The 12,910-nt window shown below is 36.9% G+C and overlaps 1 protein-coding gene across 2 annotated transcripts in view; it reads right to left on the reverse strand.

Moving 5' to 3' along the window:
• The window catches only part of PRKN (parkin RBR E3 ubiquitin protein ligase), a 728,786-nt gene that overhangs the window by 573,471 nt on the left and 142,405 nt on the right, over window positions 1–12,910 (reverse strand). For both annotated transcript variants that reach the window (XM_057406909.1, XM_057406908.1), the window contains exon 2: window positions 10,837–11,000. In XM_057406909.1, the coding sequence (XP_057262892.1) occupies window positions 10,837–11,000 (164 nt within the window). The remainder of the gene's footprint in view (window positions 1–10,836; window positions 11,001–12,910) is intronic.

Consider the following 12,910-nt stretch of genomic DNA (forward strand, 5'->3'; position numbering starts at 1 on the left):
TATGACTGACACATACACACCCAGAGATTCAAGGAGACTAAATCCTGTGGCTACTTGCAGTATGAACCCACTCTGTGTCAATGTTCCTCCATTTGTTTCTGGAGACTGACACTGTGCAGGGCTCACCAGTCAGAAATGCATCAATCCTTCAGAGAAACAGAAGAGAGAACTTTCATTTGCATTCACCTAAATAGATGAGATCAGCAATGAAGTCTATCAGAAATGAACACTTCTGGGGATGCTGCTTTTATTACCTTTGCAGTGATAAAGGATGGCATTTACAGAATAGACCTTTGAAAAGCAAGCACACAAATCATTTCAGGCATATGGGTAGTTAAGTGTTACTGCAGCCAGTTTCTCCACTCTTCTGAAATCAGAATTAAAACTCATAGCTCTAATTTATAATAAGGCTAAGTGCCTAGCTGGCTGAATAGTGCTTACATGGTTAACATTTCTGTTTGAAAATATATTCCACCACATCAACAATGGTTACCAGTTCAACCTCCACAAATCTTGTTCCCTATAATGTATTTAGAATTGAATGCACATGTGCATTGAGAAATTCTTCAGTTGCCTTGCTGAATTACAGGATATATATGCAATTTTAAGTATCTGCCTTCATCCTAAATAGGAATACTGAGTATGCTGAGCAAGTTTAAGTGTAATACTTTGTTTCAATATATTGTTGCATTCACCACATAGCTCAAGTCAGGTAAATGAGCTGGAGTATTTCCTAAATTGGTTTTCCAGGCAATAGACTTGCATGGGTTACTGTTCTTCAGTTTGGATTTTTTTTCACTGCTTTAAAATGTACTGAAAATTTTCTTGTCTTTTTAATTAAAAGAAAATAAAACATAAAAAAAAATAAATCACTAATTTTGCAAGGGTGAAGTCTTTAATCTCACCTGATGATATATTTAAGGAATCAGCTGGGTCTGGTGACCCACTGAGTGTGTCAGCCACTTCAGGTAGATTTCTTTAACATAATCCACACCTCTTTTGAAGTCAATAACCTGTTCACTTCTGTTATTTTAGGTGTCGGGCCTTGAATGTAGTTCTTTATGTAATAGCCTTACATTGCAAATTATATTAAAACATGGAAAATTTCCCGTTCCACTAGTTAGTGGAAATTTTTTAGATGTGGGCTTACCAGTGGTTGCCATCAATTCATAAGCTTTTGCAATCCAATTCCCTGGGTTCCCTTGCTTTTTCAGCCATCTCTAATATATCGTAACCTTCACTTTATGTCTTGGTTTCCTGCCTGATAGGAAAATCTGAGATGCTTCTCAAACTCTGCTGTATAATGGACTTATCTAATCTCCCTCACATTTAGTAAATGCCATATAATTAAGAATAACACTGTCCATTAAACCTTTCAGGTCTACCTGAACTCTTTTTATCTGAAATTCCCACAATCCTTCTAGCTTTCTGATACTCAGTCTTGAAATCTTTATGTCAGCATGGCATTTATTTCTTCCCCTTGTTATTCTGCTGCATTGTTGCACCACTTCCTCTCTTACTGTGTTTGCCATAGCGACAGCACAAAAATTTATAAAATCATTTTGAGAAAGCTAACAGAAGTTTCCACTACTACTTGCTGCCCAGAAACAAATATTACATAAAACATTACATAAAAAATCCATACCCTAAAGCTCAGCATCTTAGTACATTCAGGAGAAATGCACTACTGTTTATTAATAAAGAAAAAGGGAACACAGTCACATAAAGTTTCCAATGACATACATCCAATTGGTTATTTTAATTTATTTATTGTCATTGAAACATTTTTGCTATAAAATTTTGACAGTAAAAACATTAAGATGTTTTAAAATTGGATTGATTCTTCCTTTCCTGAAGCTCAGACACTTTAAACTACATGTGCTTAAGATGCAGTAATAAACACACTGATGTAAGATAAATGGTAAACAAAGACCCCAAATCACCCTCTAGGGTAACAAATATACGGCAGGAATAAACGTTATATGATCTTGGTTAAAGAGGGAAGTAGCTATTATTTCCTGCACTTAAACATACTTGCATACATTTGCCTGTTTTGTACTCTCAGTATGCTGCATACTGTGAAAGACAAAAATGAATAGATTGCTATGTTAAAGATGCTAACTTAGTACAGTAAAAATATTTTATAGGACAATTTGGGATGAGCTGTATAAGAAGCAAATCATGAAGTCAGAGCTCTGGTATATCCCAAATACCAAATATACAGCAATAAAACTTTTATATGTTTCCATCATGCTGTTTTATATCAAATAGTTAATAGAGAAAAACTGTATTAGAAAAGTTTTTGAAGTTTAAAGATGTTTCATTATTGGTATCTTTTTTATATTAATTCTACCATATAACTAGCAACTGTGGTGTCATGTCTCTTTTCATGAGAAGTGCAACCTCATCAACCAAAAAATCACCAACATTTACATACCTCTTCAAAATAGCATGAAATATGGTGATAATTTCTTATGCATTATCACACACATATAGATAAACTGATATGAAGATATGCATTAACTCCAGTATCTCACAAGAGGACCTAGATGTTTTCCTGCTGGGAAAACAGCTCTCTAAAACAATTCTCTTGAGATTTCCCACAAGGCCTGCAGGCCTACCTATAGATTATCTTGTAGCTCTATAGTCTCCTGCAGATCTATCAGCTTCATGGTGAGATAAAGAAGATCAGAAAACAAAGAAGTCGACAGCTAGTACAGAAGCACATCATCCAACGAGGGACAGAAACCATAAGCAGAAGAAAATGTCAACAGGTAGAGCAGATCTGCAAGACAAATTATTTTTTTTCATTTTCTCCCTCATCTTTATTTCATAGACTTAGAGAAAGAAAGATTAGAAAGAACAATTACTATCCTACGCTGGTTTAACACCTCAATGGGCAACAGATGTTGGATGGAAACAGTATTTTAAAGAACTGGAATTGACTGGAAGATGCAGAAATGAAAGCAGGAAAAGTTACTTGATCTATGAGAAACTAATAACAAGAAAAGCAGTACAAGTGAGGAAAGCCATGGTCAACTTATTCAGGAACAGCACTGGAAACTGGAATCAGCAGGAGTCACATCCATACTTCTGTGAATGGAAGGTACAGCATATGTGTGTAAGAGACAAAGGGAGAAAGAAGAGGGAGAGAATGAGTGAGAGACAAAATGAGAGGAAGAGAGAATCAGAGGGAGAATGCTGGCTCGTGGAAAGTCAATGGCATCACTTTCACTAAATCAACAGAGCCAATGTTCTACCTGATAAAATGAAGTAACAGCCTGCTATGTATTATGAGGAAAGTGAAAATTATTTCATTTGTGGAAAAGATACATTTTCCTGCTTTATTTAGTTTAAATGAGGAGAGAAAATTGCATTGCTTTGTTCTGCTCGTTGTTTTTTTTATTTTTTTAAACACTTCACATTTATTTATTTACTAGGCTTTTAGAATTCATAAGAAAGCTTCTAGGAATTGTAAATTCATTGAGGGTTGCTCCAATGAAAAGATATGTAAGGAAATATATGCCTAGTTTTGCTTCAATAACTTCTAAAATAATTGTATTCTTTCTCTTTAAGCCTGTGTTGGTGCTATTTTTTTAGGATGACCAATGTTATTTCCTTTCATTGGGCTTTTGCTGTCAAAATGGAAAAACTCTGTCCTTTTGATTTCTTCTTCCCTCCCTACCCCCTCCATCAAAACCACTCATAACAGGAATAATTATATGTCTCCTAGTGCATGAAGGTTCATCTATGATGAAAACTGTAGCCAGCTATGAAGCATTTATATTTCCCTCCCACATTTTCAATTAAAATGAGTGGGAAAGCTTGAAAAGCAAAAATAAAACAAGAAGGAAATCCAGAATGGGCTTAAAGAAGCCAACAGGATGCAAGAAAGCCAACAGGATGCTGTGTTACATCAAGGGCATCACCAGCAGAGATAAAGATGCCATTATTCCACTCTACTCAGTTCTCATCAAGCCACACCTGGAATACTGTGGGGAAGCTTGTCATATATATAAGGAAAGAATGAGAAAACTCTGTTTGTTCAACCTAGAGAAAAGAAGGATTGGTAAAGACTTTATCACCATGTTCCAGTATTTAAAGGGTGACTACAAAGTTTAATTCCCTTTTTACAAGGAGTCCCATGGAAAAGAAAAGGGGTAATTGGCACAAGTTATCCTGGTAAGATTCCAACTGGACACAAGAGGAAAAGTTTTCAAAATGAGAACAATCAGCCATTGGAATAATCTTCCCAGGGAGGTAGTGGATTCTCCAGTGTTGGACATCTTTAAGATTTGACTGGACCGGGTGCTGGGACATGTAGTCTAGGTCATGCTTTGCTAAGAAAGGTTGGACTAGATCATCCCTGAGGTCCCTTCCAACCTGGTATTCTATGATTCTATAATTCTGTCACTATGATAGCTTTGTGACCTTGATAATCACAAATATTTATAGTATTACAGATGATATCTCAGATGAGCAGAGCTGTAAAAATCTAAATTAGTAAAATTAAAACTAAAGCAAAGAAATTACAATGTCAAGGGACTACATTCCACTTTTATATTGAAGAGGCATATTTGGTGTGCTACCTGCTATTTTAAATATATTTCCAACACCAAAGTTTCCATTCTTCTTTTATAATTTTATTTTCCAGGCACAAAATTATCAATGTTAAAAAACAATTCACAGATACTCTGTCCCAATTTCTCATTTCTTAACCCAGTATTATCAGTATGTAAGGTGTTAAATAAATCCTACTTTTGCTTGGTTTTTAACACAATAGAAATGTTTGACAGTGACTGCTCTATCCAGTGATGAATTAGAAAATACATAATCTCTATTGATCCTTATGAATGTAATCTACCAGAACAGTTAATAGCACATTTTTCTTTTGAGGAAAAGGGAGGAAGAAGAAAGGAAATACCCCCATACCCTTGAACTTCTGCTAATTCAACTATAGGTTTTGGTAATGCTGTGCAATGTGCTAAGAAATTTTACATCACAGCCATTTAGAAATGTGATGAATGAAAGATGTGGGCTGACCTTTCTTTTACTGTCATGATTAACAAACTCAGAAGTTACTACTCACTGCCACAACTCCAACAACTACAGTGTTTTGAAGTTTTATCTTACACCCACATTATCCCTCTGTTTACCTAAAGGGGGCTCTGAATCAAAACAATGTACAGGACTGTAAATGTATGAATTGGATTATACTCATGATGAGAAAGAAAAGTTCAAAAAGTGCCTAACACAAGTATTCAGGTAGAAAACAAAAGCACATCTAATATTAGGGCCATTTTCAGATAATTTCATTCTGAAACACTATATATACCTTGAGAACTACAGTGGTTTGCTGGAGGAGTTTCTCATCAACAAACTGTATTTCGTGCAAATAGTATTGCAGTTTCTCTATCAGTCCCATGCAAAGCAACTGCTCTTTCAGAAATGGATTTTGTAAAATTCACTTAATGGCCTCAATACAGTGACTTTTAACTGCCTAAGAGAAATGAAGCTAAAAAAAAAAATTCATCTGCCGCCTGAATATGTTTTCACATATAAGAAAGTAATAACAATCATAGATGGAATGGAAATTAACTCTATAATAGACTCCCAACTTACTGAAATTGTCAGCAAAGTGGAAAACAAAAGAAACTCTCATTTAGAAATTTGGAATTGATTCTAAAAGGGCAACACCGGTCATTCAGAAATATTATGAGTCCATAAGACTCCTGTAAGAATACTAGCACCAAAATCCTATTCCAGGGAACCATGCACCAGATTTAGCAGACAACACAGAATTCACTTAGGTACCAAACCCTTCTAGAAATTAAATACAAATTTGTAGAGAGCGCGCACTGCAAAAAGTTTGCAAAGAAAACCCTATCACACATCCTCCTCAACCATCAGTAGACCAGCTAACACACGTAAGAAATATGTCCACATTCATTATGGACGTATAATACCAAAAGGCCCAATGCAAATCTTGGAAAAACATTCAACACATAGAGTCTCTGTTGTCACATATAGTAAGTCTGCAGCTATCAAAAGACAGGAACGCTTTTAACCAAGTCCATATTACCCGCAACACATACAACATCTCTAGATTTCCTTTATTACTATAACATACCTAAATATTCTTCAGCTAGCTTTTTCTGTTTCGAAGTACAATATACATCTCTTCCAACTTTGCAAATAAGAAAAGATCCACAGGTCAATCAAATATTGATCCAAAATACTGATTTAAACACACACACAAAATAATTGTTTTCTCTTTGAATTTCACATATGATGATTGATTCTGTGAGCAAATCTTTCCAAACAGCATTTACATATGCAAATGTTGGCTCAACTGTATTCCATAACTTATAAAACTGCCAAATATCAAAGACATTCTGTGAGTGATCTGGTATCCTACATATGAAAATGTAGGTCGTAACAAAAAGCACTACTTGTTGTGTATGTCAAAAGACCCATTCTAATCTTAGTGCTCATGGGTTTATAACTAAAGTCAAGCACATGGAGGTTTGTTTTTTTTGTTGGTTAAGGACATATTTTGCACTGTGTTACCTGGTTTCTCCTTTGTACCTTCAGTAAACTGAAACAGGGAAATACAAGAACTTCTGGAAGCTCTATGATAATGAGCTATGCTTACAGTAAGAAAGGTGCCACACACTTAGGTATACAAGGTCCTTCTTCAATAAAATGCAATGTTCTATTGTTCAAATACCTGTTCCTGCTAAAAAAGTTGATCACTGAGAACAATAGTATTAATGATACCCTATTTTCATAAATATTTATAATGTGAGAGATATAAACTGAGACCTGATGTCACAAAGTGCCCCCTCTGTCCTTGAGCTTTCCACACACCAGCAGAAAGTGCTTTCAGTAGAGCCAGGCGCCCTCTGGACTGATCTCAGAAACCCTTCCAAAACGAAATATACTCTTTCCAAATCACTTTCAAAATGCAGCCCACTAACATTACTCATAGTGCAATTTCTCCCCCACCACTGCTCTTTTCCCTTCTCTGCAGAGATTATAATCTATGTTGCCACTTCAGTTATGCCACTCTTTTTCACTCATTTTCACTTACGCCTGTCAGCTCACATGCCAGTGTTTAACAACACTTCTAGTCATGTTTGTTTGTTTCATGAATGTGTGTATAAATTATTTCAGGAAAGCACATATATGGATGGATGCAGCCAAAGCCAAATTCAGGAGAAGCCTATGCTCCAAGCCTCAAGCCTATGCTCCAAGCCTCAAGCCTATGCTCCAGTCAAATGTAAGCTAACTCTGATTCAGAAGCTGTCCCAGTGGAGACTGAGGACACCAGAAACACCATCAAAAAGAAATGGTAATGGATTGGGAAACAGAAGACATAATTCTACCCTCCCTACTTTGCTACTGACTGTGAATAAGCCAAGCTACTGATTCCCATCACATCATTTGTCTGCCTTACTCATTTAGATTGTAAACTCTGCAAGGCAGGGAATATCTCGTGCAAACTGTTTGCAAAGAGCTTCTTCACACAAAGGAATTTTGAGTGGGAAGCCTGTATTAATATAATAGTGCTTCTATTAACAGTAGTAAATTTCAAATTGTGCACATTGAGCAAAATCATCAATCAATATATTTTACTTCCAGAAGGTTTGTTACTAATTTTGCTATTCTTGGAGGCAAGGACAATATTATTATAAGCAGTCACCTCCTGTTGCAACACTACAGTGTTCCTGATACGCAACTACCACCTGTTCATTCCTTTGGTGACCGTTACGGCTCTGTTCTTTTTCCCTTATGACTGGCACAAGAAGATTTTACCACTGTTCTCATATACTCTTGAGAGCTGCCTGAAAGAATTCCTATTTTGGGCATATATTAATTAATTACTTCTATTCATGCCAAAGTGAACTGTAATCAGCAGGGAGCTCTTCATCATTTTTCAGAATATTTAGCACCCTTACAGTGACACCATTTGCTGTGCTTTTAGCAAGCAGCTTATTGCTCTAATTCCTTCTTATGAGATCCAAATTTGCAGGCCTCATTCTTCATCCAGTCATTACCAATCTTTCCTTACCATGGCTCTAATACCACTACTTGCCCCTTAGTCACTAGCTAAGACACTGATTTCCCCTGTGCAGAGCAGAATCAGTGTCTAGTCTTCCTCTTATTTTTCAAGGACAAAACACTTATCTGAGGTACCAAATTAAATGTCTCCACACATCTTCCTACAGTTTTTCTACGGTTGCTGTTGGTATCAAATCACCTATTTAAGACCTCAACTTTCTTTTTTATAATAATTTCCCTTTAATGTTTTTCCATTCTATCTTCTTTTTCTGTTTGTTTTACAGGTTTCAGCTACCATGAAAGATCTTTCCTTCTCTCCAAACAGAAAAATAAATGCAGCTTTTACATTCTCAGTTATGTTTTGCATTAGCTGCCTGAGATCCTAAAGTAGCTGTCAGTCCAAATCTACTTGTTCTGTGAGCTGTGAAACCAATAAAGTTTGCTATCCTGGAGTATTTCCTATATCCCTGCCCCATAATGCTGCAATTATCCTGCAAGCTTTTCCCATGTCCTCTATAATCTCATTATCTGTAATACTCCTTCAGTCCTCCTTCCTGACCTCTACATTCTCCAACAGTATCTAAGACAAATAAGTTCAAAAGTAATTTATGAAAAATGGAAGGATAAAATGGACTTACTAGAAATTCTACATTACCATAAAATGAAATTACTTAAAAGTGACAACTCAGTACAAATCTGTTTTTTGTTTTATTCTGCATGCAAATCCCTAGGCCTAGAAAACAAGAGCTAGTTAATTTGTTCATATGTGATGTTCACTCCGAAATTACAGATGAAACATAAATGCCAGCAGTTAGTGTTTCAGTAGCACTCAAGTTTTACTAGCATTCAGTTCCTTATGCAAAAAGCCCCCAAAAGCCTACCATAGGAACTCAAACATCTCAAGCCCTCAACTGTTCTTTTTATGCAGACACATTTCCACAATAAAGAACTACACATACGCAAATATACGACAGAAAAAGCTGCAAACACAGAAGCAGAGTAAAATACACTTCATTAAATATCAAGAATAAAAATACAGTTGATATGCCGCTAATTATATTAATGCTTGCAATATTGAAGACAAATAAATAAAGGTGCTTGGATTATACTATCTGAAACAGCTTCTGAACTTCCTAGCTGCTTTAGAAGCCAAAAGTCAAAGCAATGAGTCTAGGTTCAGTTTCCTAAGTAATAAAAATTCTTGGCTACACATGGTAATTCTGACATTCAAATGAAATTAATCAAATCATCAGCAGACTTGTACACTTGAAAAGCAATTTTTAATTTACCCTGACAACAGATTCTATGTTGTAGCTGATAACAAACTTGGCTGCAAGTGCAAAAGTAGGCTCAAAATCTGTTTCATGCTGACATAAAATGGCAGTAACAGCAATACCTACAGCTTCCAGGAAATGTTACATGGTTCAGAGGCTTCTGACAGAACAACACAGACATCAAATTCAGCAAATGACAATTTCTAGAGTTCACATTATTTTTTTTCTTGCATTTTCATATATCTGTTTTCACATATAAGTAATTGAAGGCACAGTGCTGTTTATACCATGAATATGTGCATCAATATTATCCACAGGTGATGTATTGGAGACTGACAACAATTCACATTTCCATACCTTCCTTTGTGTGTTGGAACTCCCTAAAACCCTTTGCAAAGCAAAAAATATCATAATCGAGGAGAAACAGTGATAGGTCATCAATACGGTAGTGACCTTCTGTACCCAGGCTTAGCAGCCATTCTAAAGCAGTACTTCTGAAATATGAGCGCCAATTAATAGTTCTGCCTGTGAGGGATCGTTTATATAATCACATGCACTACTACAAACTGCATCTGCAGTTTTTTGATACCACTGCAGAAGGACAACAATTTCATTAAATCAGTATCTGTACTTTGTCGAGAGGCCAGTAGGTTTCCCAAAGTTCCCTAAATGTCTTAAATGTGTGTGACCTTATGCTAAGCTCTGGCTGAGTGAACTCCCAAACCAACACACCGGATAAATAAATATATTTATAAAGCAACTGCTGCAGCACTGGCAATAGTAACAAAGGTAACAAGGAAGAGAAAACTAAACCTATCTTTCCATGCTTACTACTGCTTACAACAGCTGAACACCCCGCTGAATCTCTCTAAAGAGAACAATTAGCTGACCTTCAGGAGCTGAAATTCAGATACCTACTTATAGCCGCTCTTCCATGCTCTCTGCTCCTCTCTTAGCTTCATAGAGTTTTTGAGTTCAGTAGTTCTGTGGGCTTTCTGATCTGGAACCATCCCTCCAGCAGCACACTCACCTGCACAGGCGCAGCCGCACATGGAGCAGCGGCAGCCCTGTAGCTATCCTCCAGGGGTCACAATTGGGTTACAAATTCTATAAAATGTGATGACTGTGCAGAGTGATTTAGAGCAATTTATTCACATCCTTCTTCATTAAGATTCAAATGGAATAAGATAGAAATTGAACAGATACAGAAAATGTGCATGGCTTGCTTCTGTAGTCAGTAAACATTTATTCACCAGGCACAGCTCTCTCTCATGTTCTCTCTCGTATTCTCTCTCTTCCCCTATCCTTCCTGCTTGCTGTTTTAATGCATAATTAAGAAGGTCAGAATTAATGAAGCATTGTGGAGTAAAGTTCAAGGGATCCCCAGGCACTATTTATTCTATTAGATCTCAGGCATGAATGCCAGATTGGCAGCATTAGAGGCAGAGGCAGTGTGGCTGGCAGCAGTCCAGAAGCAAAGCTACCAAGGGAGACTTACCTGCAGTGTCAAGTCATTGCTGAGCTCCCTCCCTGCAAAAATCACCCGCAGCTGGTCAGCTGGAACTCCCTGTCGCTGGGCAACCACCTCCTTCAGCTGGAGGATGCTGGCATCTGAACCAACCTCCACAGGGAAACCATGGCTAGAGTTGAACCTGACGAACACTGAAAAAGAGTAAAACACCTTTTAAAGCAAACATTTCTCATGACAAGTTTGTACTTGTGACTACAAGAGGCTTACTCTTCTATTTCAGGGAGCATGTACTAATTTCAGAGAAAAGCTATTAATATTCCAGTATAACATTCTGAAACCCATCACAGAATAGTTAGTGATCAATAAATAAAACCCACATGTTTTCTAACCCTTGGCAGTGCTAGAAATTAGAGAACAGTCAGAATCAAAAAAGACCCAGCTAGGCAGCTGTCTAACTAGTTGCTAATTGGTAAAATACATTTCAGTTCAGTCCTAACCTCAGTGGGCATGGCCCACACACGATTTCTGTGCCCCCTCACACTCTTGCCCACTGCATGTAACGAACTATTGCAGGAAACTGAGGTAGGCTTTAGAGCCAAATATATATTAAATAATACAAGGGAAAACCAATTCCTTGTTACACAGTAAAGCACAGTGATATAAACTGGCTTCCCACAGATATAATTCTACAGAAGATAATGATGGAGAGAAAATCACACGCTAGCAGAAATGTTTGGGAGTATTACAGCATGGTCTTTTCAGAGTTCACTAAAATATCAGCAGTACATAACTCCTGCTGGCATCCACCTTCAGTGCAGAAAATCACTACAGCACCAGTCACATCATTTTTAGAGCTGCAGCAACTGGTTTATGCAGCCAGTGAAGTCTGGCAAACAAACATACAAGCTTCCTGCCATTCAGCTGGCAGAGGTGTTTTCCGTAAGGAGTTTGAAAGCGCTCATTGAGCCCATGGTCAGGGGAATTACTACAAGAACTATGAAAGGGGAAAAAAACCCATTACATCCATACCAGTCACAGAGACTGTATGAACAGCAGACATGTCCCCCGAGGACTGCTTCAACCAATAGCTCCACAGGCAGGAAGCAAAGGAATTAGCAAAACCCAGTATAAAACAAAAAATTTCTATCAATTAGACAGTGGGCACCTGTCACCTAAACAACTTGGGTATTGATTGTAACAACCAGTCTTAAAGATTTATTTCCTGTTCCCACTGCAATCCTTTAGCTGAAGATGTTATTCCTTTGTATTTTTGATGACTGACAGAAGCATAAGCTCAAAAGTATTTATATTCTTTCAAGATACAACTCTTTTTAAAACTGAAAACTGTATTTCTTGTTAGTTTTCAAACACACAGTTTACCCGACCACTCCAAAATCAGGTATTTTAAGACCATTTCAGTATGGCTGAGAATGCTGCCATTGTCTTGCTGAGCAATGAAGGTTGTAAATATCTCCAATTTCACATCTTCAGTTCAGATTTGTCTAATCTTTAAGGGACAAGGCCATATACCAGCAAAATTTAACACAACATTTTAAGTTTAGCACTTGAAAATACCCTCTTAATATACTAAAGTGGAAGGTAAGATTGCATAATGTTGTGTCAGGCAGGGTGTAGTACATATGCCCTGCAGTGTGCTACACAGTCTCCTGTAGTACATTGAGTTACTGGTTATGATTTCTATTTAAAGGTGTTCTGGAAATAGCTAAACTATGAAAAGCTCAGTAAAATCAGCAGAATTTGGATTTTATTGTGGTTTGGAAAGGTAGGGAGGATTTATATGACAAAAAGGAGTTCCAGCCAATGGGAACTGAACATTCCCCATCTTTTCCAGGAATACTCATAATGCTCAGCTGTAAATAACATTATCTGGGCTGGTAGCAAAATATATAGTTAAATCAATGGAGAATAACGAACTTTTTTTAATATGCTAAGCTTTGACTATCTGACTATGGCATATATGCATACATTTAGACATTTATATAGATATGTTCACATACACACATAAAATGCACAATGTGCATCTCCAAAGGTTTCTTCCTAATAAATAATCTCCCTCAGTCTTACAAAATCCACTGCTATT

The sequence above is a fragment of the Pezoporus wallicus genome, unplaced genomic scaffold, assembly GCF_028554395.1.
Source record: "Pezoporus wallicus isolate ANWC-B61680 ecotype Strahan unplaced genomic scaffold, APGP_CSIRO_Pwel_v1 scaffold_6362, whole genome shotgun sequence".
Classification (NCBI taxonomy): Eukaryota; Metazoa; Chordata; class Aves; order Psittaciformes; family Psittacidae; genus Pezoporus; species Pezoporus wallicus.